The sequence below is a fragment of the Entelurus aequoreus genome, linkage group LG09 (assembly GCF_033978785.1).
Source record: "Entelurus aequoreus isolate RoL-2023_Sb linkage group LG09, RoL_Eaeq_v1.1, whole genome shotgun sequence".
Classification (NCBI taxonomy): Eukaryota; Metazoa; Chordata; class Actinopteri; order Syngnathiformes; family Syngnathidae; genus Entelurus; species Entelurus aequoreus.
This window is the reverse complement of record NC_084739.1, coordinates 35,873,063-35,899,913: the sequence shown is the minus strand read 5'-3', so window position 1 is coordinate 35,899,913 and position 26,851 is coordinate 35,873,063. Positions and strand designations below refer to the sequence as shown.

The window sequence follows — 26,851 nt, the reverse complement described above, 5'->3', positions numbered from 1 at the left end:
TGGGTAGAATAAATATTACATTTCAACATTTCTGTCAATGAAGATTTGTTTCAGCCTGCAAAACAGTCATTTTGATAGTAGGCTAATATAGACACATCATGTGTTGACTTCATTAAATCACTGATAGAAGGCTTTGCATTTTTTGCAGCTCCAGGCAGATTTTATTTTTGTATTTTTGGCCAAATATGGCTCCTTCAACATGTTGGGTTGCCGACCCCTGACCTAGTGAGTGAGCCATGTTGTTTCCCTTCTTGAGTACATACAGTATGCCCAGGGAATCGATAACATTTTATTTATTTAATAATATTAATCAGTGTGACTGCTTTAAAACATAAACTAGAACATAACTGAACAAAAAAACAATCGCAGAGAACCTTGACCTCTAATCTAAGAAATATTTTTTCAAGAATTGTGCAGCCGTGTTTTACTGCATAGAGCTATCACAGACGAAAGTGATTTGAGTTAAGTATCAGTACGTCTGCATTCCAACTAGTTGGGTGTCTTCCTGCAGGTGTTAATAGCTGTTGCCACTCGACAGGTTTCACATGTTGATGGTTGAACCTTTGGCCATCCCTACATTCACAGGATGAAGTCAAAGGCAGTACATACCTCCCTTTGGAGTTTGCGCTTTTCTGCTTTGAGCTCATCTTCTATTTTCTCAGCATTGTCAGCTGATGTCTTGTATCTGGACACTTGGCCCTCAAGTCTGTTTACCTGTCAGGCCAGCAGATAAGTGATGATTGGTTATTAATGTTTCCTTTTTTCAGAATCAGCAATCAAGTCGTTACTTACATTTTGTTCCATCGTAGCCATTTCCTGTTCTGCCTTGGATAGCTTGAATTTATATTCGCTAATCTGTCTATTGGTGTCTCCTGAAGATGAAAACAGTTTTTGACATGTATGAACAATATGCATTTAAATTCTTGATAGAAAAGTCAACTTACTCTGCATCTCAATGAAGTGCAGGTCTGTACCGTTCTCCATTTTCTCGCCGTCTGTGAACATGCTGTCCACCTTTGAGTGTGTCTGCCTCTCCTCCTCCAGCTGATTCTTCAACTTCCTGATCTGAGACAACAGCTCATCTTTCTCCTCCGCTAACTTCCGTAGCCTAACATCTAGATAGAAGAAAAACACAGATATGAGTAATATGGTAGGAGTTAAGCGAAAGCCCTTTTGGCACAGCACCATAAAGGTAAACAGTTACACTGCAAAATAGTGCTGGCTCTGTTGTCAAGGGAAACAGAGCAGATGTCGCAGGTGTGAAGTCGCACTAATGAATCATTCAATACAAGACATGCTAGCTAGCAACAACAACAACAAAGGTTTGGCACATGTGTCCATCTCTTATTGCGTTAGATAAAAACACAATATAAGCATATTAGTATACAGCCATAGTTGCAATTTTTTCAAGTCATGTTTGGGCTCATAATGTATGCGTGGCGAAGTTGGTAGAGTGGCTGTGCCAGCAATCGGAGTGTTGCTGGTTACTGGGGTTCAATTCCCACCTTCTACCTGCCTAGTCACGTCCGTTGTGTCCTTGGGCAAGACACTTCACCCTTTGCCTCTGATGGCTGCTGGTTAGCGCCTTGCATGGCAGCTCCCGCCATCAGTGTGTGAATGTGTGTGTGAATGGGTAGATGTGGAAATACTGTCAAAGCGCTTTGAGTACCTTGAAGGTAGAAAAGCGCTATACAAGTACAACCCATTTATCATTTATTTATCATTTATATGCACCCCAGAACTTATGTGCTCTTAAATTAAACTGGTATTACTGTGGATGGTATGTTGAAGCACAGCCCTCATGTTCATGCAACACGTTGTTGACACAGGCAGCACAACCACAAATATTTCACTGCACTAGTCTTTTACGTAAGTCGCACCAAGTGGTTGTAGACACTTTTTTTACACACAGCTGTTGTTTGTTGTACTGTCCAGCCTTGTATACATGTCAGCCCTTAAAGGGGAACTGCTCTTTTTATAATTGTGCCTATCATTCACAATTCCTATGTAAGACAAGAACACATTTTAATTTTTGTAATGCTTTCTTATTTATGAATGAATGCGAGCAAAAGTCAGCTTACAATGGAGCCAATGGGAGTCGCTCTATTCTGCCTATAAAGTGATTATAAAACATCCAAACCCTTCCATCAATGTTTTATTTACACGCTGTATGTAAATAATGTAATATTTAATAATAACATGTAACATCTGCATATTTTGCTCATTTTAGGCGACCCCGAAAGGGACAAGCGGTAGAAAATGGATGGATGGAGACATACGGCAGTGCATTAATTTCACAAACGCATTACAACATTCGCTTTTCCCTTCGATGACATCACTGACTCACTGCAGACTTCATGAGCGCCAACAAACATAATAAAACATCACTTAATAAACAATGTCTGCTGTCACTGGGATGCTGACTGTTAGTATGTTGATATATTCCCGTTTAGATGACGAATGACTCATGATCCTCGCGAAGAAAAAAGGGGGTGGAACCGAGCGTCTTCGGGTCTTTTCCACTATTTCCGGGTCTAAATTGGCCGCCAAAGTTGACCAACTTTTCAGTTTGAGTCCACATTTTTTTACTATCAAGGTGAGAGACATGATTTATAATCTACAATAAACTTTCATGAGCTCCGAGGCGAGAGAGCAGCTCACCCGCTGATTATGTCAATACAGTAACATAAGGAAGCTGCCTCTCTGATCAATGTGTCGCAAAATGTAGGTCCTTAATGTTGCACTTATAATAACAATATTGCTTATCCTAGGTTAATATTTAGGTCACCAAATGTAAATACAGTGTTGTCTGGGTTTTTTGGGTGGTTATTTATTGGGTTTTATGGTCGGAGTAGATGCAATGACATCTTGGCCCCATTGTAAGCAGACTTATATATGTTTATTTAAGAGTTAGAATGCTTAAAAAAAGACAAATGTGTTCCTGTCCCTCATAGGATTGTAAATTATATGCAACATTTCCTAAAAAACTGCAGTTCCTCTTTAAAGTATGTGGCGATGATAAAGCTGCCAGACCATTGACTGACCAGCTGCATCGCAGCCTTGAGTATTTGTTATTACGGGCGGTCCTTGGTATACAACGTTTAGTAGTTACACACTCCCACAAATGAATTAAAAACTTAACTTTGGTCTGTAAGCACTAGATTCACTTGCAAACTACTAACAGCATGCATAGAGGAAGAATTATTAAATAAATAAATGGTGAGTAAAATATAAAATCTACCGTAGCACAAGAATACAGGGTGCCCTACAGCTACAAAGAGAAGGAATATAACATCACTTATAGTTCACTTTTTGCACGTCATTATATCTTCCATGCATCTTTTCTGGGGCAGGGCACCAAACAAAAAGGAAAGTGAAGTTAGACATTATAAAACGCTCAGGGGAGAAATCGACATCGAATAAAGATGGTATCTTGAACATTCTCATACGAAATACACACTGATAACTAAGCAGCCGTATGGTCTAATAGGCATTGTTTCGACTTCCTCCACCTTTAACTATTTTATTGAATATTTATACTACCGCATTTTATATGTACTTTGTGTGTTCTGTGTACAATGTGAGTGACTTAAGTGTTCATTCAGATATAAGGTTTGACTTGCACTAAATCCTAACTTACGAAACAGTCTAGGAAGGTAACTTGTTCTACCTCATAAGTCAATTGGACTTGTGCTCGCCATGACGGACTAGGCATCATTAATTGAATTCAACAGTGACAAGGCTTGAACAAACGTGTGTCATTAAAAGAACATTCATGGGACTCACCGAGCGGACCCTCTCCTGCAGACTCCAGCACCTGAGCGGCCTCCTGTGAGACCACAGTGATCCCTGAGGACAAAGGGTCATGGTTGATATCTCCGTTTGGTGTGCCGTCTGGGATGATGACCAGCCCATGTTTCTGTCAGGAAATGAGGAGCGTGAGGACAATTGTCTCTTCTATTTTGTAGCCCCATAAAGACTATTCTGTGCCCATCTAAACTCAAGTCTCCTTGTAAGGATATAGCAATGACAGAGAAAACAATTAAATGTTTAAATATTCGACCATTAAAGACTGAAGCTATTATAACAGCTCTAGTGGTGATTTATAGCAAGACCTCTAACAAATAACATCTAGGAGTTTCTAATCACATAAAATATCATTATTACCAGCAACTTATGTTGCTGTGCTGCATTTGTCACCAGGGTGTAGGACGACCTACCTCTACTGGCTTGGCCTTCCCCTTGAGGTCAGCAAGCTCATCTCTGAGCTCGTCTCTTTCATTCCTAATGCAATCAAAGTACTCTTTCTGCCTCTCTAGGGCCTGGCCGCACAGACGAGAGAAGACAAGAATGGACAAGAGGCAGAAAAGTTGGGAGAGTGGACAGACATGCAACAGCACGTGCTGTAGTGCATCATGCACAAACATGCGCTGTGCATGCCAAGCCAACAGTGAGAATGTAGACAGGAAAAAATACAGAAAGTTACAGATGCATTCACAGTAGAGGAAAATACTGGGGAAAGTCACAGGGAAAGCAAAGAAAAGGTAAGTATGACCAAAGTCTGTAAGGAGGGAAACACCAAACTTTCATGGCCTGTCAAACTGATTCATGCCAGATTATAGTAACCGCTCATTTGCACTAGCGAACATTGTGTTAGTTTACATAAGACAACTACTATTATTCAGCAGTGTGTCAACAGCAATAACACTGAACCCAAAGGTTTTCACTGTCAGCTGTAAAAGTCATCTAAAAACCTTGTTGTAGTGACATGCACAAAGTGCTACATTACATGTGAGTGTGGTTGGGTCCAGATGTTTGCTAGTCTATGACACAACAGTCCATTACACAGAGAGCATGAAAGACAAAAGACCAGTGTGGTTTCTAGGGCTGCACGATTTTGAGGAAAAAACCTAATTGCGACTTCTCTCTCCAAAATTGCAATTTCTCTATTTTATACACATAAATGCATAAAACTGCGAAACTAATGAGTGAAAGACAACATGTCACTTTTAGACTGTCCAAAATACACATTGCTTAAAGGTGCCACACAGAACAATATGCAATAATGTACTTTAAAAATATTTGGCCTTATGCAGACAAACAGAGCTTTTGTCTACATCCTGCTCTTAAACAGAAGAAATAATCGATAAAAACTATACAGTGTTTATAATGTCATGTACTGTATTTTTCGAAGTATAAGTCGCTCCGGAGTATAAGTCGCACCAGCAGAAAATGCATAATAAAGAAGGAAGAAAACACATATAAGTCGCACTTTTTGGGGAAATGTATTTGATAAAACCCAACACCAAGAATAGACATTTGAAAGGCAATTTAAAATAAATAAAGAATAGTGAACAGGCTGAATAAGTGTACGTTATATGACGCATAAATAACCAACTGAGAACGTGCCTGGTAGGTTAACGTAACATATTATGGTAAGAGTCATTCAAATAACTATAACATATAGAACATGCTATACGTTTACCAAACAATCTGTCACTCCTAATTGCTAAATCCGATTAAATCTTATACGTCTAATCTCTAACGTGAATGAGCTAAATAATATTATTTGATATTTTACGGTAATGTATTAATAATTGCACACATAAGTCGCTCCTGAGTATAAGTCGCACCCCCGGCCAAACTATGAAAAAAACTGCGACGTATAGTCCAAAAAATACGGTAATCATAATATATAATAATAATGAAAGTAACCATTTAGAAGGATAGACGCTTGTATTTATCATTACTGTGGAATTATTATCAATGTACTGTAACTGGAAGGTAAATAACTTTGTTATCCTTAAAAAATAAACAACAACAAAAATAATTATTTCGGTAAGCAAAAATGTAAATTAAATATTGAACATTTTCTGAACATTTTAAAGTGCATTTTTTTCCCAGTTGAAAAAACTAGGTTGGGCGTTCTTTTTTTTTGTTTGTTGCCATCACGTGATCACGGCATTCTTGCTCGTTTGTCCGTGTTGATGGTCTCATATTGCCCACCTGTTCTGAAGCTGAAATATTCCCACCATTGCAATCATGTTTTTTTCCTCCTAATTTTTTTTACTTTGCGAAACTTCTCACTGGTGAATCCCGAGGCTCTCTGTTTGTGCTTCCTGCGTGTGCAGTCACGCTAAGTCGATCTCCCCCAACCGAGACATATCTTTTGAATGACGGAAAAGAAGGCTCACTGCGTTCAGTTGATTCTACCGTTAAATAAACATGCTCAGGGTGCTGAGAGCTATGCACAGAGTGAGACTTCTTTCTCTGTTTGAAGACGAACAAACTCGAGGCTCAGCAATTCTTAATGGCAAACATGTCTGTCACTCAAAAAAAAAACCTCAGCCTCCTGCGGTTACGTCATCGCACTAATTAAAACCTCGATGTCCATTAAACGTGCAGCCCTAGTTTCAAATAACTGATTATGAACTATCTTTTGTCTTTCAGTCTGTCGTAGGATCTATGTGGGGCCTCCTACCCCAATTTTTTTGTCCTTCCAGTTAATCGTTTCCTGCAGGTCAAACACCTCTCTGGTGAGAGCATCTAACTTAGTCTGCACTTGCTGGTTCTCCTAGAGTGATGAACAGTAACAGAATGGCAAGAACAAGATAGGAAGGAAACATATCAATGGAAGAGACAGAATAGGCAAAAATGCACATACAGGAAAGTATGACAGGGTGAAATGTGCTTTTTTGTGATAACAGACTCAACTAAATATACATGACTGAGGGTGGCCAGTGTCCATCAAGCTATATCAAGTTCCTGCACAGTGTCCTCACTTGGGCCTGCACAGAGCCACCAGCACCTTCCATGGTGCTGACAAAAATTGCAGGCTGGAAAACAACAATGGTTGACATACCTCAATAAGTTCATCTCGTTGACGAATTCCCTCTTTTAGTTCTTCTTGCTTATGCTGCAGAACAGTACATGAGTGCTTTTGCCTTTCTAATTCCTGAAATAAACAAGAGAATGTGTCATGACCCAAACACAAATACTAGTTTCCAGCAGGCGATCTATAATAATAATGAACATGTAATTTACAGCTGGAAGTTCACCTTTGACTTCTCTTCCAGCTCCCGTTTCATCTCCGACATTTGCTCCTCCATCTCTTCTATGACATCTTTTAATGTGTCCACTTGATAGATGAGGTTGCCTTTGTCGTTGTCCAGCTGTGCATTTGATACCATCGCTTTCTTATATTTCTCCTCCACTTCTACAAGGGACTCCTGACATAAATTGGAGCATGTTAATAACGAAACGATTAGAAACAAACTGTATAAAATGGGGTCAAGAAAAAAAAAAGTAAAGGCAGCACAAAGACAAGTGTTTCCAAATTAGATATGGCATATGGATTTTCCAATCCTGCCAATTTCTAAAGCCATTTGTATTATCGCTGCAATGCAACACATCAAACAGAGTAACTAGTAAGTGAACTATGAAAGACGATGACAACAAGTAATCTCGTTCAAGCATGTCAGCTACATCAAAATGTACCAACACCAAGCCTTGAGTCAATCAAAGCTTGGTTGTGTTTTCTTTTCTGACCAGACAATAACTTAGATAAAAAACAAGGAAGTGTGGGAAGCTCATGCAAAAGAAATGTCATTCCAAATCAAAAAAGGAGCACGCAAATGGCTGTAGTGTTAGGCGGTACGGGGGATATGAGGGGAGACGCAGGGGGTTAGTGACGCCATACTGCTCCCAGAGGACAAGAGAAGGCATGCTGTGAACTCAAGCCCCTCTACCTTCATCTCTTTTAGCCCTTGCATGTATCGCCCTTCTACATCCTGAATCTGGTCCTTTAGTTCATAGATATCCTGTGGAGCAGATGGAGGGAATGGTTGAACTGGGGCATCATAAAGGGTAGGGATGATCAAGGCGAGATAAAGAACCCGTGCTGCCATCTCAAAGACCTCTGGAATGCACAAGGACCAGCACACCCAAATATGAGGAGCAGCTATAAGGGGCACATGTCACATCCCAGCCTCCCGTGCATACAAAAAGGAAACCAGTAAAGTAAAGGCTAAGATCAGCGGAGGGAGCAAAAAATAGGCAATGTTTAGGCGAGATTTAAGGGCAGCAAAGAGATACAATCACAATTAACAAAGTATGAAGTCCATTGTGAAACTATTTTACTGCTGAAAGTTAGTGTTGTTTGTTTGACTTACCCTAAGTTCATTCAGACTGGTGTCTGGATCATAGACACTGCCAGTGTCTGTGCTTCCCCGTCGTGATGAGGTGCCACCCAATGATGCCAGGGTGGCTGGTGATAGGCCTGGAGTGGCACATCGGGAAGATGGCTGGAAGCACAACATTTTGACGACCGGTCAAAAAAAACAATCTAAAAAGACGCATTCAAATCGGCACCTGACAGCATTCTACAGTCAAGTCATTGTGTGTCTGGCACAGACACTGTTGCTTGCTAGCTACGACGTGGTGTGATAAACCTGATAAACCTGCTGTTGAGATTCCAGAAGGTGTGCACATGTACAACATCTATGTGTTGTTTTTTAATTTTGTTTACATAGCTCAATTACGTTGCCAAGTGTTGCTAGAGAAAAAATACTAGAAATAATAGTAAACTTACCCGACTGTAATCTGGATACTGTTTGTCACATTTTTCGTCCAGCTGAAAGAAGGTAGAAACATTTATAAATGACTGAGATGCTCAGTATTTTGAAAAGCGAGAGAATTTATGATCATGCTCTGAGCAAACGTTTGCCTCTCTGAAAAGTGGGGGTACTTGTTGGAAGTCAGTCGGATAAGTGTTCAAATATTCTACACAAGTTGTAACAATTCAAGAGAAGGCTTTATTTAATACACCTAATAAACAAAAGAAGCACTTCAACCATGTGAGATTAATCTTGAACCAACTGTTAATTTCAAATCATGCATCATTTATTAGAAATCATTCCATCGCTCCATGTTGGGAACTGAATAGGCCACTTACAGCATCCAGATCTGGAATGCTCAAATCATCCAGATCAGACACAACACTGCCCCTTCTGTTGGAACGGCTGAAATAATCAGCTGCTGATTCACTAATGTTGGAGAAGTCAGACGACTACTTTCAACATACACAGGGGAAAAGATTAAGATAGACACAAGGTGAAAATACAAAACGGAACAAAAAAAGGAAATGTTGTATTGAGACCAAAACAATGGAAGCAAAAGTTGACGTTGCATTTGTTGACAAGTGAAGAGTCTGGCTCAGTCTCTAAAGCTCACCGCACTGTCCCTGCGGCCTCTGCTGAAGCGTTCCTGGGACACACTGCTTACAGTGTCATCATCTGAAGAAGACTTGACGTGGGCACGCACACACAAGCACAAACCAAAACACATATGAACATTCTCAGTAACGTTGGGTGAAAGGACAAGGCGTTTACTACATACCGGTACATTAAAATTACGTTTTAATCTTCTCCAATAATCCGTAATAGTTCATGCAGTAAGTAATTCCATTTGATCAAATTCACAAATAAGACCTGAGTCAATCTTAATTCAAACACGTCAAGGCTAATGATGACATTCCTACTAGTCAGCTATATCCAAAAGTTTAGGTAGCCGTGCAGCAGGGAGACTTTTGTGTGTGATGTTAGTGGACATCATGCGAGTGGAGGCTGATTAGAGTGCTCACCACAGGGCTGCTGCGAGTGGAGCTGGCTCCAGAGGAGTACCAGCTATATTCAGAGGGCTGTGGGGAAAGGGGGTCAAGGGTGGCGGATATGGCAGAGGACGGTATTAAGATGAATGCAGAAATTAACTCAAAAGGCGTAATGTGGTGATTTGTTCACATTCACACGACTTACAGCTCTTGAACCGTGGCTTGAGCCGTAAAGAGCGGTGTCGTCATAAATAGAGGCCTGAGGCACACATGGGAGACAATGCAGGGCTCAGCAAAACATGAGAAGGAACACATCTATGCTGCTAGCTGCTGGTTAGAGAGGGACATGCAATACGCAGAGATACTGTAGTCCATGATTTAATGTAGTTACTTCTATTTAGATGTTAAGTAATGTGAGCTATTTAAAATAAATGGAGCTAATGCTGTTAACTTCATCATGACTTCTATCATCCCCCCACTACTCTACATTACTAGTAGGGGGCTGGCGCTAATCTTTGCAGCAGAAAAAAGTATGAGTCTAGAATTTGTGCCATATGGCAGGTACTAAAGTGTCTGTTTCGCAAACATACTTTTTTTTCCCACAGTGATTTAAATCTAAAACTGTGTACAATATACAAATACTGTACAAAAGAAATGGTTACAAAGAGCCAGCATTTTATTTGCTTCTTTGGCCTGATCAAACACACCCAGTCTGACTAAGGCATAAATCTGTGGCCTCTGCTAAGAGCTTAGATTGTCCAGAACCTAAAAATAAACAGAGTCACTCTGCCTGGACATCCTAGCACATGTGTTTGGCCAAAAGCGAGGGGAAGGTCTGCTTCTGGAATTTTCCAAATGCATGCAGTAAGATAGTGTCCACAGAAACTGACCATGCTATAGCTACGCGGCAGCCCTGTGCCAATGGTGGAGGAGGAGGAGGAAGTGGTGGCCTGTCAAAACAGTAGGTAGAGGAACAGTGAAATGTTGGTTCAGAAAACAATAGCTGTAACGGGAGAGTTGCTAAATACCGAAACAGGATGAATGTTTTGCTGAACTTACAAAATCAATCAACAAGGCCCTCAACCAAAGGCTGTGCTAAGCAAAATGCTTTATGCTGATGGACCCCAGCCTTTACTAGTATTTTAATGCACCTTAAATTATCTATTTCTTTCATACAGTGACAGAACTGGTCAACATTAGGCCAACTACACATTGTTTAGACTTTTTTTCAAAGACAAACAATATCATGCAATCACTTGGGATTTTATTTATTAGGACGGGCCTTAGTTTCATACTAAGGTGTTAATGTGTCATTATGTGCCAGAAATGTCACTGAGTTGGAGAGGAGACAGACCCGTGGCTCATAGGAGGAGATGGACGGAGGAGGCGGAAGTGTGGTCTTCATTAGGCTGCTGTAATTTCTTTTATCGTGGTACAGTCCAGTCTGGAGGGGCAGCAACATGGTTTGACCCCAAGTAATAGGCAACACAAACATAAAAAATCATGTATCACAATGCCATTTCAGATTCATATTGATATAGTATAACGTTTAAATATCACCAACATTTATATTTTCTACATATTATACAATGCAGCACCATTAAAAACAGAAACACAAATGCATCTTAGTGACATACATACATGTGGATTATGATGGTTGTGAACAGCTTGGACAATTGTGATGTTATCAGGCATCGAATGGTCAATCAAGTCAATGATCAAATCACCACAAGCCAATGAGTATTTGCCTTGCCACTTCCATGCTATGAGTTCATAACGGATACAGTAACAAAGGACTACTAACCAGCAGATCTTTCCTGGAGGAGCTAGATGAAGACTTTTTATGGCCATGTAGATCATTGTATACAGAACTCTGTTTCACCCAATGAGTTAAGGGTTAATCAAAAAAGTATGTGGGTGCGATAAAGGAGAAGGTCAACACTAAGTACATACAGTAGAACGCGAGCTCTTGAGAGTGGAGCTATTGGTCACACCATCAGACTGAAGAGAGGAGGGGGGGAAACATAAAGTAGTTGGTGAAAACACTTTGAGCCCAAACAAATGTCTCACTGACTAAGCAATTACAAGTCAAAACTAAACAAAACTATGTAATTCTTGTAAGATATAATTACACTGACAAAGACACACACAAAACGCACCAAGATGTCTTTTCTACGGGAAGTGGATCGACTCCTGTTTGAGCCCAAGTCACGGATGGATGATGATGTTGACTTAAAATGCAGTACATAACACACATTAGCATATATTCACAATAATAAAAAAACAGATAACTATATAGCACACTCTTTCCTATGAAAAATAATTATTTTGTAACTAGGGGGACAGTCTCCTATTATTGATAGCAGGGGGGTAACATGTACGCACCCTGTAGCTGCGGACAGACATTACATCATCATCCTGGCCCTGTTGATGTTGAAACACTGAGTCACAACAGCAAAGCAGAAAAAGAGAGGAAAGGAAATGCAGGAAGAAAAGGGGGAAAAAAAAAGAGACGGAACATATACACACCCGATGACGGCTGCTTGATCTACTACTATTAGAGGCTCTAGCTTTTTCTGTTTCAGCCTGAAGTAAAGAAGAACAACAGTTGATAAGGATTAGACAGTAAACCAGGTCCAAAATACAGGAGGAAAAAAGGCCACACAGTTGCTATGCCAAGCCCAAACAATGCAAAACAATCCAGTTAATGAACAAACTTGTATTATTCATTGCGACAATAAACAATGTCATTTACACTATACTAATATATATATATATATATATATATATATATATATATATATATATATATATATATATATATATATATATATATATATATATATATATATATATATATATATATATATATATATATATATATATATATGTACACACACACACACACACACACACACTATACTATATTTAGCTGTACATAACTATTAGTACTACAAGTGGAATTCCTAACTGTATCAATTATTCAACACAGATTAAATACCATGCACAGAGGGTTTGTCAACACGCAACGCAAATAAAAAAAATAGGTAAATAGAAGCTGAAATAGAACAACTTGATCGGTGTATAAATTAAGTTGCATGCATGTACCAAAAATTAAATCACACAGAGTACTGTAAAATTATAATCAGTTTCCGCGGAATCTGCAAATCAAATACACCAAGTTCTACAGTGAGGGTTATTATGGTCAGAAACTGTCGTGTAGTGCACTAAGGGTCAGGACTGTCTCGAGTGAACACCACACAACAGGCTGTGTTAGTAGAGTGAGAGTTCTGCAACACTCTCACTTGCCTACCATCCACTGGTGGATTTGACCCCATTTTTTGCTGCTACTGCTGCTGGATGAGCGGTAAGAAAGCTGGACAGAGGGAAGGAAATGCCAGGAAAAACTGCTGAAATGTCATAACTGGCCACTGACTACTTCCAGAATAGAAATGTAGGTATTCCTGTGACATGCAGCATGATTTTCTTCCTGAGATTATTTTGTTCATGAATGGAAAATTTATTTTGAGCCTCAAAGACAGTGTGTCCTTTGCATTAAGAAAAGGATGTGAATAAGAAAGTAAGAAAGGTAATTGCCAGGTGACTCCCCCCAAAAAATTTAGATGTGAAGGTTTGAGTTCAACCTCATGAGTAATATAGAAGTGACAACAGATGTAAGGAGCTTTGGTAGTTGTTGATCCTACACATTGCTGCTATGTCACACTACACTAAGCATGCACCATTCTCAATTCAATATCAGACGAGGGGTGAATAGAAACTCAAAATTATACTTTATCAACATCACAATATTTCGAAACGAAAAATGTTCTTACAATATGATCATGCTGTTCTGTTATTCTGTGTTATTATGTAATATTTCCACCTACATAAATGTTTTCTGGCACATTGAAATTAAGTGTATTGTAATGGCAGCGCCGATATGAAAGAAGCTTGTGTTTGAACAATCTCGCTTCTTCTTCGCTACCACTGAGACGAGGTCTAATACCGCAGGGTGATTACAGTTCACTACACAATATTACCATCACTATGGTTTATTATTTTATTACCTGTTCTGATTGATAGTCCACAATTGCAGAATGTTTAACAGGCTGAAGATTACAATTTATTAAGTAGGCAGAGTAGGTTAAAACATTGTCATGCAGAGATAAGAATGCCATTAACTTGTACTCCTGTGCAGAAGTTTGGGGCAATAATTACATAAGCACACTATATCCACTTATCATCCTGCAGAAGAAATCAATAAGAGTCATTCATAAGGCAGGATATGGTGATCACACAAATAAATTTGTATTTTTCTTACATTCAAAACTATTGAAATTTAAAGATCTTGTGGAACTACAAACAGTACAAATTACAAAGCAAAAAACAATTCACTCCCTGGGAATGTGCAAAAGTGTTTCACTGAAAGAGAAGGGGATTATAATTTAAGGGGTAATTTCAATCTTAAAATTCAGAATGTACACACAACACGAAGAAGCTTTTGTGTTTCAATATGTGGGGTTAAACTATGGAACGCTTTGAACGCGTAATTAAAAGAATGTCCAACCTTAATTTTGTTTAAAAAAACAAAACGATACAAAGACATGATTTTCAATATGTACAAGAATGAGGGTTTCTAACAATCACAAAGTGTTTCCATTATTATTATTTCAATTATTTAGGTAGTAATTTTTTGGTTAATGTTACCATCAATTAGTACTTGTATTCATGTGACAATATACAGTATGTGTATAATGTACGTATGTACTATATTTTTGTGCCAAAGAAAAGTGAGTAAAAAATTATTGATAATATATTGTAATAAGACTGTTAAATGTATCCTTGTATGCATTAATAATGATGATAAGAAAGCTAATTATTTGATTTATTAAATAAAGGGGTGGGAGTAAATACGTTTAACTTCTTCACATTTCATTTGGATATGAAAAAACTAACCACTATGTATTGTTTTCATTTTTTATGCATGTTCATTGTGAAATATTCGTTTCTATTTCTGTACCTTACTGTAATTTCTTCATTATTTTTTCTTTTGCTTGGTTTTTAAAATGTCCAAAATTACTACTACTTCTAACTTGTACAACATGTAAAGTACAGAATATCAAAAACATTAATGTAGAAAAATTATCACCCAACATCTTTGACAATTAAAGCATTATCGTAACAATCCACATTTCGTTTTACTAATGCGTGAAACTGCTATCTAAACATGGAAGTGTAGCTCCTCTCCTGTAAGTGCAAGTGCTCCTAAAGCAGGAATACAAATTCTGTATTCCTACAACATAGGAATTCAGGCAAGACACCAACGCACTGTAGGTATTTGTTCATTCTCTTTAAAAACGTGTTTGTATCCTTTTCTTGTTGAGCTGTTTCAAAAAGCATAATGTTTAAAAACATATCATTAAAGCAAATTGCCCAATCATGGTATTAAAAACTTTAAAATGATCTGTCTAAGGTGCACTTATTAGTCAGGAAAAATGATATCTTTCTGCAATTTTTGCAATTAATTTTGAGTTAACTATGAACAATGCGATTACATATTTCAATCGTTTGAAAGCCCTAATTTCTACCTTTATAATAATAATACCTGAGATTTATATAGCGCTTTTCTAAGTACCCAAAGTCGCTTTACATGTTAAAAACCCATCATTCATTCACACCTGGTGGTGGTAAGCTACTTTCATAGCCACAGCTGCCCTGGGTAGACTGACGGAAGCGTTATCACTAACATTGTTTGCTGACATGTTGCTCTCGCTTTTTCTTTCATGCTTGGCCTCATAATGTGTCAAGGTACTCTAATGTCAATATAGCAACACTGCATTTTTGGATCATGTCAAATTATATCAACATTAGAATAGGATATATGTTGGCACAGTCTTACTCACTTTTATGACAGTTAAACAGCGGCAGATAAATATGTCTTTCCTTTTTATACAAAACCCAGCAAAGGTGGCATATTTCTGATATTATTCTAGCGTGTGACTTCAGTGCCAGTATCTCGTGTAATGTATAAAAACAACACAAAGGGAAAAGATGGGAATATGAAAACCTCCCACCGCTAACCCGCCACTTCCTTTTTACATAAGCTTCTTCTTGCTCTAATAGTAACACAGATGACCTATTACTCTATTCTGTGTCACTGCTGTGATGCCAAACAGCAAGATGGAAAAAAGCTGCAATAAACTCAACATGAATAGGCTGTGTTAAAGAAGGTAACATTGATAAAGGTCCTAAGGCTGGAGTTTATCAGTAATTACTCTGAATTTGCATGATTTCCTGTAGGGAACATGTCTGAATGTAAATTTAAACATACGTGAAGTCAAGAAGGGTCCAGGGAAAGATGGTGACAGAATTAAAGGTTCATAATACAGTCATTATGAACAGCATCTTACATAGAGGAGCTTTGGTTGGCTTACTTTTAGGTTAAAGGGCATCTTGGTCAGTAAGGATGGGAATCAACAAGAACCGGTTCCCAGTGTATCAATTCTTTGGAATCGCTTGACAATTTTTCAAACAATTCCCTTACCGTTTCTTGTGGGCGGGAATGACGTCATTAGGCAACATGCATAGTGACAACAGACAGCAACAAGGTGCCTGGGCGGAAGAAGCGCTCCAATGTTTGGCTACATTTTAAAAGAAAAGATTGCTACAGCGCTACTGGTAATAAATGCAAGCTTGCTATTTCATCAAGAGGATGACATACGAGCAATATGCTGAAACATTTGAACACACAGGATGCAATAACTATAAATGAATGTTGCGTTTTTGAACCGCTCCGATATCATCTCAGCAGCAAACGCTAGCACGTCATCTGGCATAAATACAACAGGTTCTGACTAACACCACCTATAATGTCAGCATTATTACCTGTAAAGTTGATATTAATGCCTTCTCATTTAGATGAGCATGACCACAGACAGATTCTGACTGGTTTCGAAGCAGGCAGTACAAGCTACAATTCACATCTGCCTCTAGCTTCACCGCGGCAGGGAAGAGTACAATGACTCCAGAAATGATGAATGTCACCGTGCAGTGACTAAGTTTGTGGTCAAAAGCTTCCACCCATTTACCACAGTGCTCCTGACTTTCGGTAGGTGCATGTTTTCCTCCCAGCAGATTTTCCCTCAATCATGACATTTACATTTTACGGGTGGAACTCAAAACATTTGAATATCGTGTTAAAGTCCATTTATGTCAGCAATTTAACTTGAAGTGTCAAACTAACATGTTATATTAACTCATTACATGCAAATACCAGAACTATACTTAATACCAGTATATTTTAGAAAGTTGTACATAATTGCAAAAATACCGCCAGACATTCTTTGATGTAGGGCAGGGCGATATGGCCTTTATTATTAATATCTCGATATTTTTAGGCCATGTCACGATACACGATATATATCTCAATATTTTGCCTTAGCCTTGAATGAACACTTGATGCATATAATCACACCAGTATGATGATTATATGTGTCAACATGAAAACATTCTTGTTCATACTGCATTAATATATGCTAATATTAAACTTTCATGCAGAAAGGGAAATCACAACTAAGTCAATTTACCAAAACTGTATTTATTAAACAGTTATTATGCAGTGGCACAAACATTCATGTCATTTCAAAACAGAAAGTGCAAGATTGTCAGAGACATTTTAAAACAAGCTATTAGTGCACTTTTGTGTATGATGTCACTAAGATGACATAGCAAAACAACACTAAATTAAAGTGCACTTTTTGTACAGAACACCACTACAATGTTTTAAAACAAATAAAGTGCACTTTTGTGCATGATGTCACACAAGATATTTCAATAACTGTCAAATAAAAACTAGCTGCATAATAGGAAATCAAATAGTGTATGTCCTTCGCTATGTGGTAGGTTTCTGCGGATGTCATCTCCTTCTGTTGTTGACTATTTTTTTCATACGGTGTTGATCTGGGAATTGTTGCTTCGGCATTTTGTGTGTGTGGCACCGGCTGGAGATGTTGACATGCGGAGTTTCAAGCACTCTTCATTCTCTAGCGGGTGACTTTTCAAATGATGCTACTAATTAGCAGTAATGCTACTTTTTGTAGCAACGCTTTTGCCGCATACTTGACATATTACGGTTGTCTGTTCAACATCTTCCCGCTTGAAGCCAAACCACCGCCAGACGATGGACCCCGTGCTGTTTTTCTTCGGAATTAATTATTTTTCCTTAATTTGTTACCAGATTCGCACCTTCTTTTTCTCATATTAGCACTCGCACCGCACCGCTAGCACCACAGCTAATGTTACCATGCCGCTACCTCTCTGCTCCGCGAGGGCGTATGGCGTTGCACGCGCGACAGTATATGACGTATGTAATAAGGTGCGCTTGTTTTATGTCTCTGTGAGAAGGAGAGACAAGAAAGAGGGAGAAACGCCTGTAGTGTAATGCCCGCAGCTAAAAGCAACTGCGTGAGAACGTATACTCGAATATCAAGATATAGTCATTTTCTATATCGCACAGAGACAAACCCGCGATATATCGAGTATATTCGATATATCGCCCAGCCCTACTTTGATGTGCCATTTGCTCTTCTATGCGCCTGACGGGCAAAGCTTAACCCCACCCTTTGCATGTTTACGTAGGCTTCTCTGACACACGACTCAACACAAACTTTCCAAAAGAATATGGCTCCCCATCGTCGACTTCTCGACTTCCAAGTGATGCAATGCTTTGGTCAGCGACTGCATTTGGCTATTGGTGAGTGACTACAGCTTTATTCACACATATACCAATTTGCTTGAGAACATAAATCTCTTCTTGAAGCGATTATAACACTTATCTCATCTGTTTATGTTGTTCACTTCTGTTAGCGACTTAGCACAGCATCTGCTCGCTCGGTTTGTCAAACTAGTCCTCGGCTGGATAGTGGCTCGACCCATAGCCCGTGCGGACTAAGCTACTGTAGTATAGCGGCTGGGTGACTAAAAAGTAGATTTAAATTTAACAGCCAAACCTAATATTAATGAACACAATTAAACTGGTATGACATAGTATCAATCAAAGTTTACTTATATAGCCCTGAATCACAAATGTATCAGGGCAGGAAAAAACCCAACCCAATGGCTAGGTTCCATTCTAGAGGCTAACCTTTCCTGTGATAAAATGGCAACCAAGGTAATCAGAAAGGTTAAGCAACGAACGAGATTTCTCTACAGAATCTCCTCTCTGGTCAACAAAAGCACCTTGAGGATTCTGGCGGGAACTCTCGTTCAACCCTTTTTCGATTACGCATGCACCTCCTGGTACCCTAGCACCTCCAAAACCCTCAAATCTAAACTCCAAACATCTCAGAACAAGCTAGTCAGGTTACTTCTAGACCTCCACCCCAGATCCCACCTCACTCCTACCCACTTCTCTAAAGTGGGCTGGCTCAAGGTGGAGGACAGAGTTAAACAACTTGCACTGAGCCTAGTCTATAAAATCCACTACACCTCCCTGATACCGAAGTACATGTCAAACTACTTCCTTAACGTAAATGACCGCCATAACCACAACACCAGGGGAAACTCCACTAACCACGTTAAACCCAGATTCCGAACTAACAAAGGTCTTAACTCATTCTCTTTCTATGCCACATCAATGTGGAATGCGCTCCCAACAGGTATAAAAGAAAGGGCATCTCTATTCTCCTTCAAAACCGCAATAAAAGTTCACCTCCAGGCAGCTACAACCCTAAACTAACACCTTCCCCGATTGCTAATAATCAAATGTAAACAATCAAATGCAGATATTTTTTCTTATGCCTTCTGATCTCTCTCTCTTTCTCTCTCTCTCTCTCTGTCCACTACTTGCTGTCCACTACTTGCTGTCCATATCCTACCCCCCCCTCCACACCCCTGATTGTAAATAATGTAAATAATTCAATGTGATTATCTTGTGTGATGACTGTATTATGATGATAGTATATATGATAGTATATATCTGTATCATGAATCAATTTAAGTGGACTTAAACAAGTTGATAAACTTATTCGGGTGTTACCATTTAGTGGTCAATTGTACGGAATATGTACTTCACTGTGCAACCTACTAATAAAAGTCTCAATCAATCAATCAATCAATGGCCACAATGAGAAACCTTGGAAGGGACCGGAGATGTGGAGACCTCCACGGAAGGCACCAGGCAATGTAAACCAATCATAAGCAAAGTAAGGCGGGTCTTTGCGTCTTTATTTTTCACACACACTCCAGTGCAGTGTTGTCAACTTGGCGCCTTTCTCGCTAAATCTAGAGTCTTTCCAACTCCTCTTAGTGACTTTCTTTCTCAAAAGCGACTAGCGACAAATCTAGCAATTATTTTTTATGTTTTGGAGACATGAAAGCATGTAACACTTTAATGTCCTCAACGTACTATGCCTTTCCTCACAGGTGGGTCCCCTAACTACTGAATGTCTGCTCTGAGACAGCTTGTACTGGAAACACATTTTGTTGTACTTGTAAATGCAATGACAATAAAGTAAGAGACCCACACCCACTCAGTGCAAAGCTGCCATTGTTTCTGCCTTGGTTGAGATGCAAATGTTTCATCACAGTCATGCTTCAAATAAAATCAACCTATTGTTCATGTCAATAAGCCAGTCAATAGATTTAGTTTGTTCGTGAGTAGGTCAACCTTTCAGTCTTTTGATAAAATGTGATATTCGTAACAGTTAACAATGTATAACAAATAAAAGTACAACTAAACTGAAAATCAACAGAATAAAATGCATTTACAGTTCTAATCACAATTTGCATGTAACTCACATCTTTTTTTAAATTTATGGATGTCAATGCCTTGAAGTTGATAGTTCTATGATTTGCTAATAATAAATAGATTAAAAATATGTAAAAAATAAACAACATTGTTCTGACATGATACATGATATACATTTAATTTTCTTTTCACCTTGGAAAGCTTACATCTTCATCGAAATGCATCGAATCATATCGCATCCAATTGTAATGTTTTAAAAAGTACAGTTAGTGAATCGTATCGTAACCCATGTATCGAGATTCATATCAGATCACCATTTAGGTAGAGATGCACACTCCTAGTACATACCGTGTACCGCCATTTGAACTAAAAATACTGTGGTATAAGTTTTGGTCCATTTCATGAGCCCTATATGAAGCATCCCTTTTAGTAAGTGATGTCCAAAATGTTATATGATGTGTAGAATGATAAAAGTATATTTACCTCTTTTTGCTGCCGTTCAAGTTCCCTCATTCGAATATCCCTGGCCTCTGCCCGAGCTGCTCTTTTTGCTGCAAGCCTGGCCTCTGCCTGTGGAACATGAACACATTTGTAAGTCAATGGAAGAATTGAGATAACTAAGAAATAGTCACAAGCATATTATTGTGTTCAGGTAACATAGAAACAAAAGCAGTTCTCTATAGAGCTAGAGTCATGCCAAAACTAAACGTAGCCCAAATAATAGATTAATTATTTTACAATATTATATACATTATAACACATATTAGTACACAAAATGAAATTGTTTGGTGACTTCAAGTTGCAGAGATAAAAATTTTAAATTTAACTATGTAGATCCACTCTGATGTTCATGTCTGTTGTACTTAACAGTCAGAAAAAGATAAGAACCCCGCAAAAATATTACAGTTACATTATTATCAGCGCTGTGCTGTTTGGCAAAAAAAAAGAGTTGTTGTGTGTGCGTGTTGGAACACACGGGTCCATATGACAGTGTATTGACAGTCTATGCTCAACTTTCTTAAAATCCGGCCGCAAAAAAACTTGAAATAAAAACAAATCACTATATGAACAAAATTAGTTAACATCGCAAGTAATTAGTGGAATTACAACAAGCAAGCAGTTTGTAGAAATGTCTGCTCCCACATTTTGCTAAAACAATCCAGCAGCCTGCCGAGCCACGCAATACAGCTAGCTAGCTCCTGTAAAGGAAGATGGAGGTGGTCTAACTGTTGATGGGCTCATTTCGCTCATCCTATTTGAAGTTGAAATATTCCCACAACAGCACCTTTGGCTCTTTATGTTTTTTTCTCCTAATTTGTGTTATTTTGCGGCACTTCTCACTGACGAGTCACGAGGCTCTCTGTACTGCGAGTGTGTTGGCGGCTGCGTCCCACTTTAGTCTCCGCCGAGACAAAGATTGTGACTGAAAAGAGAGGCCACTCTGTTCAGGTAATTTCACTGTTAAACAAACGTGCTTAGGCGCTGAGAGTGATGCAGAAATTCAGACATCTTTCTTTCTGTTTTAAGCGAGAGACAAACAAACACGAGGCCAAACAATTTGGGAACAAGGCGGAAAAACAAAAAACAAATTGGCATCCTCTTGCAGTTATTTACCGCATTTATAAAAACCTCAATGTCGATCCGATTTTGATTAATCGTGCAGCCCTAGTTTCTAGCTAGCTTAGCGGTTAGCTTGGCTATTAGCATAGCTTGTACTGGCTTGCTCCTGATGTGTAACATGTTTGGCCTTGTCCTCCTGTGATAATATTACTTGATAATGATACTTAATAAACTAGAAAAGGCAGTTTATTTGCAGCAATGGAGGTGATTGTTATGAATTTAGGAGAGCAGCCACATTGTGTATGGGGACACAATTAGCTGCTGGCCGCTTGTCAGCCAGGGTACCAAAAATAAATACAGTGCCAGTCAGACGGGATCAGTTTTTGTGATCGGCAATATAAGACAAAAATTGGCAATGGCTGACTGCATATTTTTCATGAACATCGGCCAATCGATCGGCACATCCTTAGTTTATGCTGTGTGATGAGTGATAATGAAAAATTTAATGAAAAAGAAACTGAAAAATGTGCAACCCATGTTTTTAAATTTTAGTTTGTAAGTACTGTAAAAGGCTTTTCTTGGAGTTTGTCTGAATTAAATATATGCTGTGCAAAACGGAGACAGAAATAAAGGGGAAAGACCAATGAGAAACTAAGAGATGGCTGGCCCCTGCTTCGCACCAGTTGAGCTGTCTGTCGGATGACCTGCTCTACAAAGCAGCACTGCTGAGCTCTCTGCTTCTGCCCTATCTATAGCTTCAGCTCTGTGACTACCACATCATGGAACTGCTCTAGTAACCGAAACAGAAGTTCAACCATCAACCAAATTGTTGTATTACATGGGCTGTTCTCAGCCCAGAATTACACGGGAGCAGTCGGTTACCGACCTCAGAGTAGTTGGGACTGCAGTCACCAAGAAATTCATCTGTAACAACTTTACTGTAATTAGGTGAGAATCTTTGGGCAACTCACGATTCGATTATGATTCAGGAGCCACGATTCAATTAAAAATCGATTAATGATGGATCTTTAATTAATGTACAATGATGCAGTTTTACATTTCTTTTCATTTGACTAAATAAGGGTTTATCACTTGCAACTTAAAAAAACAAACAATGAATTTAGAATAAGAAACAGTTAAATTAATTTCCACGTTTATTAAATTAATGAACATGTATGCAAAACTGGACCATAAGTGCCCGAAAGTAAAGGAGCTGGTCGGATCTCTCTGTAAAGTGGCTAACTGCAGTCAGCAAAATTTTAGAACTGTCTGCATTACTTTATTTACAATAAATAAATCGATTATTGACTTTTACTAATCAATTCTATTATCGTTCTTGTCTGAATTGCGATGCATCTAAAAATCGATTATTTCCCCCGACCTCTAACAGCAATATATTGTGATTCTGCAGCGCTTGCTCTGCCCTCTGCTCAAGAAGTCCAGTGCGCAAGTTGATCCTAAGATTGCCTATAAACATTTGAATGATTTATAGAAGGCTGGGAAACATGTGGTTGGATAGATCAAAAGGCATCACCTCGACTCACTGTGGTGGGAGACAGAGAAATGCTGAATGTGACCCCAAGAATACCATCCCCACTGTCAAAACAAAGAGGTGGAAATATTCGGCTTTGGGCTTTGGGGCTGTTTCTCTGCTCAGGGTACATTAGAGGGGCTGAGGAACAAAAATCTTGGTGATCATCCAGACCACTGAAGATGGGGCGTGGACAGATCTTGTAGCATGGCAATGACCCAAAACAATATGCCCAAAGCAACAAAAGAGTGGTTCAAAAAGATGCATGGTAATATCCTGGAGTGGCCAGTCATTGGACATTAATACTAGAGGTGGGAATCTTTGGGCACCTCATGATTCGATTACGATTCAGTAGCTACGATTCAATTAAAAATCGATTACTGATTGATCGTTAATTTATGTATATTGATGCTGTTATTTTCGGTTGACTAAATAGGCGTTTATCACTTGCAACTTTTAAAAGTAGTGCATTTGTAAAAAGAGCCAATGAAATTATTTCTAACATTTATTAAATTAATTAAAATGTGTGCAAAACTGGAACACAAGTGCTCTAAAAAAAGGAGCTTGTCTGATCTCTAGGTGAGGTGGTTCGCTGGAGTCAGCCAACATTAAGAACTGTCGGCATTACTTTATTTACAATAAATAAATTGATTATTGACGTTTACTAACACAATTTTATAATCTCCCATGTCCGAATTGCGATGCATCTAAAAATTGATTAATTCCCCCACCTCTAATTAATACCAATACAACATGCAAGCAGCGGAAACTCAGCGGTGCCAAGCAACAGCCACAGAGAGCATTTCTATGAAGAGGAGAGGACTCAAATCCCTCCTGAGACGTACATAACCTCTGCGACTAACTATAAGAAAAGTCTGACCGCTCTTGCTGTGTCAACAAGGGTTTCTCCACCAAGTTACTGCAGGGGTGCCCAAACTTTTTGGCTCCAAGGGCCACAGTGAAAATGTACCACTGCAGCGTGGGCCAAACACAGCAAATTTTAAACGAACAGCAATACCATAACACCATATATAAGTATGGAAGTATTATTGTGGCAAAATGTTTTGCAAACGTGTATCTCAAACTGTGCGTGTGTAATCCAATTCACGTGTGTGTATTAGTGTGTGTGTCTGCATATCAATCTGTGTGTGTGTAATCAGATCTGCGTGTGTGTGTTGTAAGTTGTCTGTCCGTAATATGATTTGTCTGTGTAAAATAATCGATTTTTAGATGCACCGCAATTCGGACATAGACGTTATAAAATCGATGAGTAAACATCAATAATCGATACATTCATTTTAAATAATGTAATGCAGACAGTTCTAGCGAACCACCTCAACGAGATCCGACCAGCTCCTTTATTTTAGGGCACTTATGTTCCAGTTTCGCACACATTTCCATTAATTTAATAAATGTGGAAATTAATTTATCTGTTTCTGATTACAAATGCACTGTTTTTGAAAGTCGCAAGTAATAAATGCTTACTTAGTGAAATGAAAATACATTTAAAACTGCATTAATAAACATAAATTAAGGATGATTCAATAATCAATTTTTAATCAAATCGTAACTCCTGAATCGTAATCGAATCATGTGGTGCCCAAAGATTCCCACCTTGAGCATACACACATTTTTTTTTTTTTTACACACGCTAATATGGACATAGATATTATTTTTACACACAAAACAAATCCTAATACGGCAGACAACTTAAAGCACACAGGATCTGATTACACACACAGATTGGGATACACATTTGCAAATAATTTCACTACAATAATACTTCCATATACAGTATAAAGTAGTGGAGATTGTTGCGTTCGATAAATGGTAACTAGTTAGCCTTGCAGACATACCACCATTGATTGTGTGAGCTTTAATTAATAACTTCAGTATGAATATGTATTACATTTTGGAAGCCACCTTTTAGAGGACCAAGCAAGGCGATTCAGCCCCACTTTGAGCACCCCTGAAGTAGAGGGTGCAGTCAGAGCTATCATGTTTGGTTTGGTTAAAACAAACTTTGTTGCATTCGAACCCTGGTGTGCCCCCTACAAGTGAACTATGATGTGCTACAGTACAAACCAATATTAAAAACAATAAGTTTAGCCATTAAAACATTTAAAATACTAAGCCTAAAACACTGTCAGTGAAGTAACACAAACTTTTTCTCACAGTGTGTATTTATTTTAGTTTAAAAAAAAAAAAAATTGTTTAAAATATATTTCAGTGTGTGTAAGTTCTCTCTTTTTTTTAACACATTGAAAAATATTGCGATAATAATGATAACTGTGATTATTTTAGTCACAATAACCGTGATATGAAATTCTCATATTATTACATCCCTAAATGATAATGCGTTCCGGAATTGTTATCGTTTGGAAATAATTTAAATCCAAATATGTTCTCTTTGCCAGAATGGTACTTTTTGTTGATGTAGACTTCCTCTATATCATGGTGAGATCGACCACTTGAAAGCCAACATTTGCAATGATTTCGTTCTGGAATTCCACAGTAGTTCTCAGTCTCTTTTTCAAATTACTTGCACTCAAAACTTTATTTGGTCCCATGGTTTGTCATTTTGCAGTCACACTTAATCGATTAAAGCCATTATTCGATTAGAAAAAAGCATTGATTAGTATTTTGTTCCTTTGATGATTTATTTAAAGGCCTACTGAAATGAAATTTTCTTATTTAAAACGGGGATAGCAGATCCATTCTATGTGTCATACTTGATCATTTCGCGATATTGCCATATTTTTGCTGAAAGGATTTAGTAGAGAACTTCGACGATAAAGTTTTGGTCGCTGATAAATAAGCCTTGCCTGTACCGGAAGTAGCGTGACGTCACAGGTTGAAGGGCTCCTCACATTTGCACATTGTTTACACCAGCAGCGAGAGCGATTCGGACCGAGAAAGCGACGATTACCCCATTAATTTGAGCCAGGATGAAAGATTCGTGGATGAGGATTGTGAGAGTGAAGGATTAGAGTGCAGTGCAGGACGTATCTTTTTTTCGCTCTGACCGTAACTTAGGTACAAGGGCTCATTGGATTACACACTCACTCCTTTTTCTATTGTGGATCACGGATTTGTATCTTAAACCACCTCGGATACTATATCCTCTTGAAAATGAGAGTCGAGAACGCGAAATGGATATTCACAGTGACTTTTCTCTCCACGACAATACATCGGCGAAGCACTTTAGCTACGGAGCTAACGTGATAGCATCGTGCTTAAATGCAGATAGAAACAAAAAAAATAAGCCCCTGACTGGAAGGATAGACAGAAGATCAACAATACTACCAAACCCTGGACCTGTAACCACACGGTTAATGCTTTCCAGCCTGGCGAAGCCTAGCAATGCTGTTGCTAACGACGCCATTGAAGCTAACTTAGCTACGGG

General features: G+C 38.6%; 1 protein-coding gene across 5 annotated transcripts in view; it reads right to left on the bottom strand.

Moving 5' to 3' along the window:
* The window catches only part of lrrfip2 (leucine rich repeat (in FLII) interacting protein 2), a 39,742-nt gene that overhangs the window by 1,664 nt on the left and 11,227 nt on the right, over positions 1 to 26,851 (bottom strand). The window contains exons 3-26 of one of the 5 annotated variants that reach the window (XM_062058658.1): positions 20,838 to 20,924; positions 12,921 to 12,983; positions 12,137 to 12,193; positions 11,993 to 12,031; positions 11,767 to 11,838; positions 11,561 to 11,608; positions 11,412 to 11,480; positions 10,962 to 11,051; positions 10,498 to 10,557; positions 9,813 to 9,866; positions 9,641 to 9,697; positions 9,232 to 9,303; positions 8,954 to 9,067; positions 8,591 to 8,632; positions 8,172 to 8,303; positions 7,749 to 7,820; positions 7,059 to 7,229; positions 6,863 to 6,955; positions 6,482 to 6,574; positions 4,221 to 4,322; positions 3,787 to 3,919; positions 945 to 1,115; positions 793 to 872; positions 610 to 714 (exon numbers count right to left, since the gene is read on the bottom strand). In XM_062058658.1, the coding sequence (XP_061914642.1) occupies positions 610 to 714; positions 793 to 872; positions 945 to 1,115; positions 3,787 to 3,919; positions 4,221 to 4,322; positions 6,482 to 6,574; positions 6,863 to 6,955; positions 7,059 to 7,229; positions 7,749 to 7,820; positions 8,172 to 8,303; positions 8,591 to 8,632; positions 8,954 to 9,067; positions 9,232 to 9,303; positions 9,641 to 9,697; positions 9,813 to 9,866; positions 10,498 to 10,557; positions 10,962 to 11,051; positions 11,412 to 11,480; positions 11,561 to 11,608; positions 11,767 to 11,838; positions 11,993 to 12,031; positions 12,137 to 12,193; positions 12,921 to 12,983; positions 20,838 to 20,924 (2,076 nt within the window). The remainder of the gene's footprint in view (positions 1 to 609; positions 715 to 792; positions 873 to 944; positions 1,116 to 3,786; positions 3,920 to 4,220; positions 4,323 to 6,481; positions 6,575 to 6,862; positions 6,956 to 7,058; positions 7,230 to 7,748; positions 7,821 to 8,171; positions 8,304 to 8,590; positions 8,633 to 8,953; positions 9,068 to 9,231; positions 9,304 to 9,640; positions 9,698 to 9,812; positions 9,867 to 10,497; positions 10,558 to 10,961; positions 11,052 to 11,411; positions 11,481 to 11,560; positions 11,609 to 11,766; positions 11,839 to 11,992; positions 12,032 to 12,136; positions 12,194 to 12,920; positions 12,984 to 20,837; positions 20,925 to 26,851) is intronic. The other 4 variants (XM_062058652.1, XM_062058653.1, XM_062058654.1 and 1 more) reach the window with 4 other exon arrangements.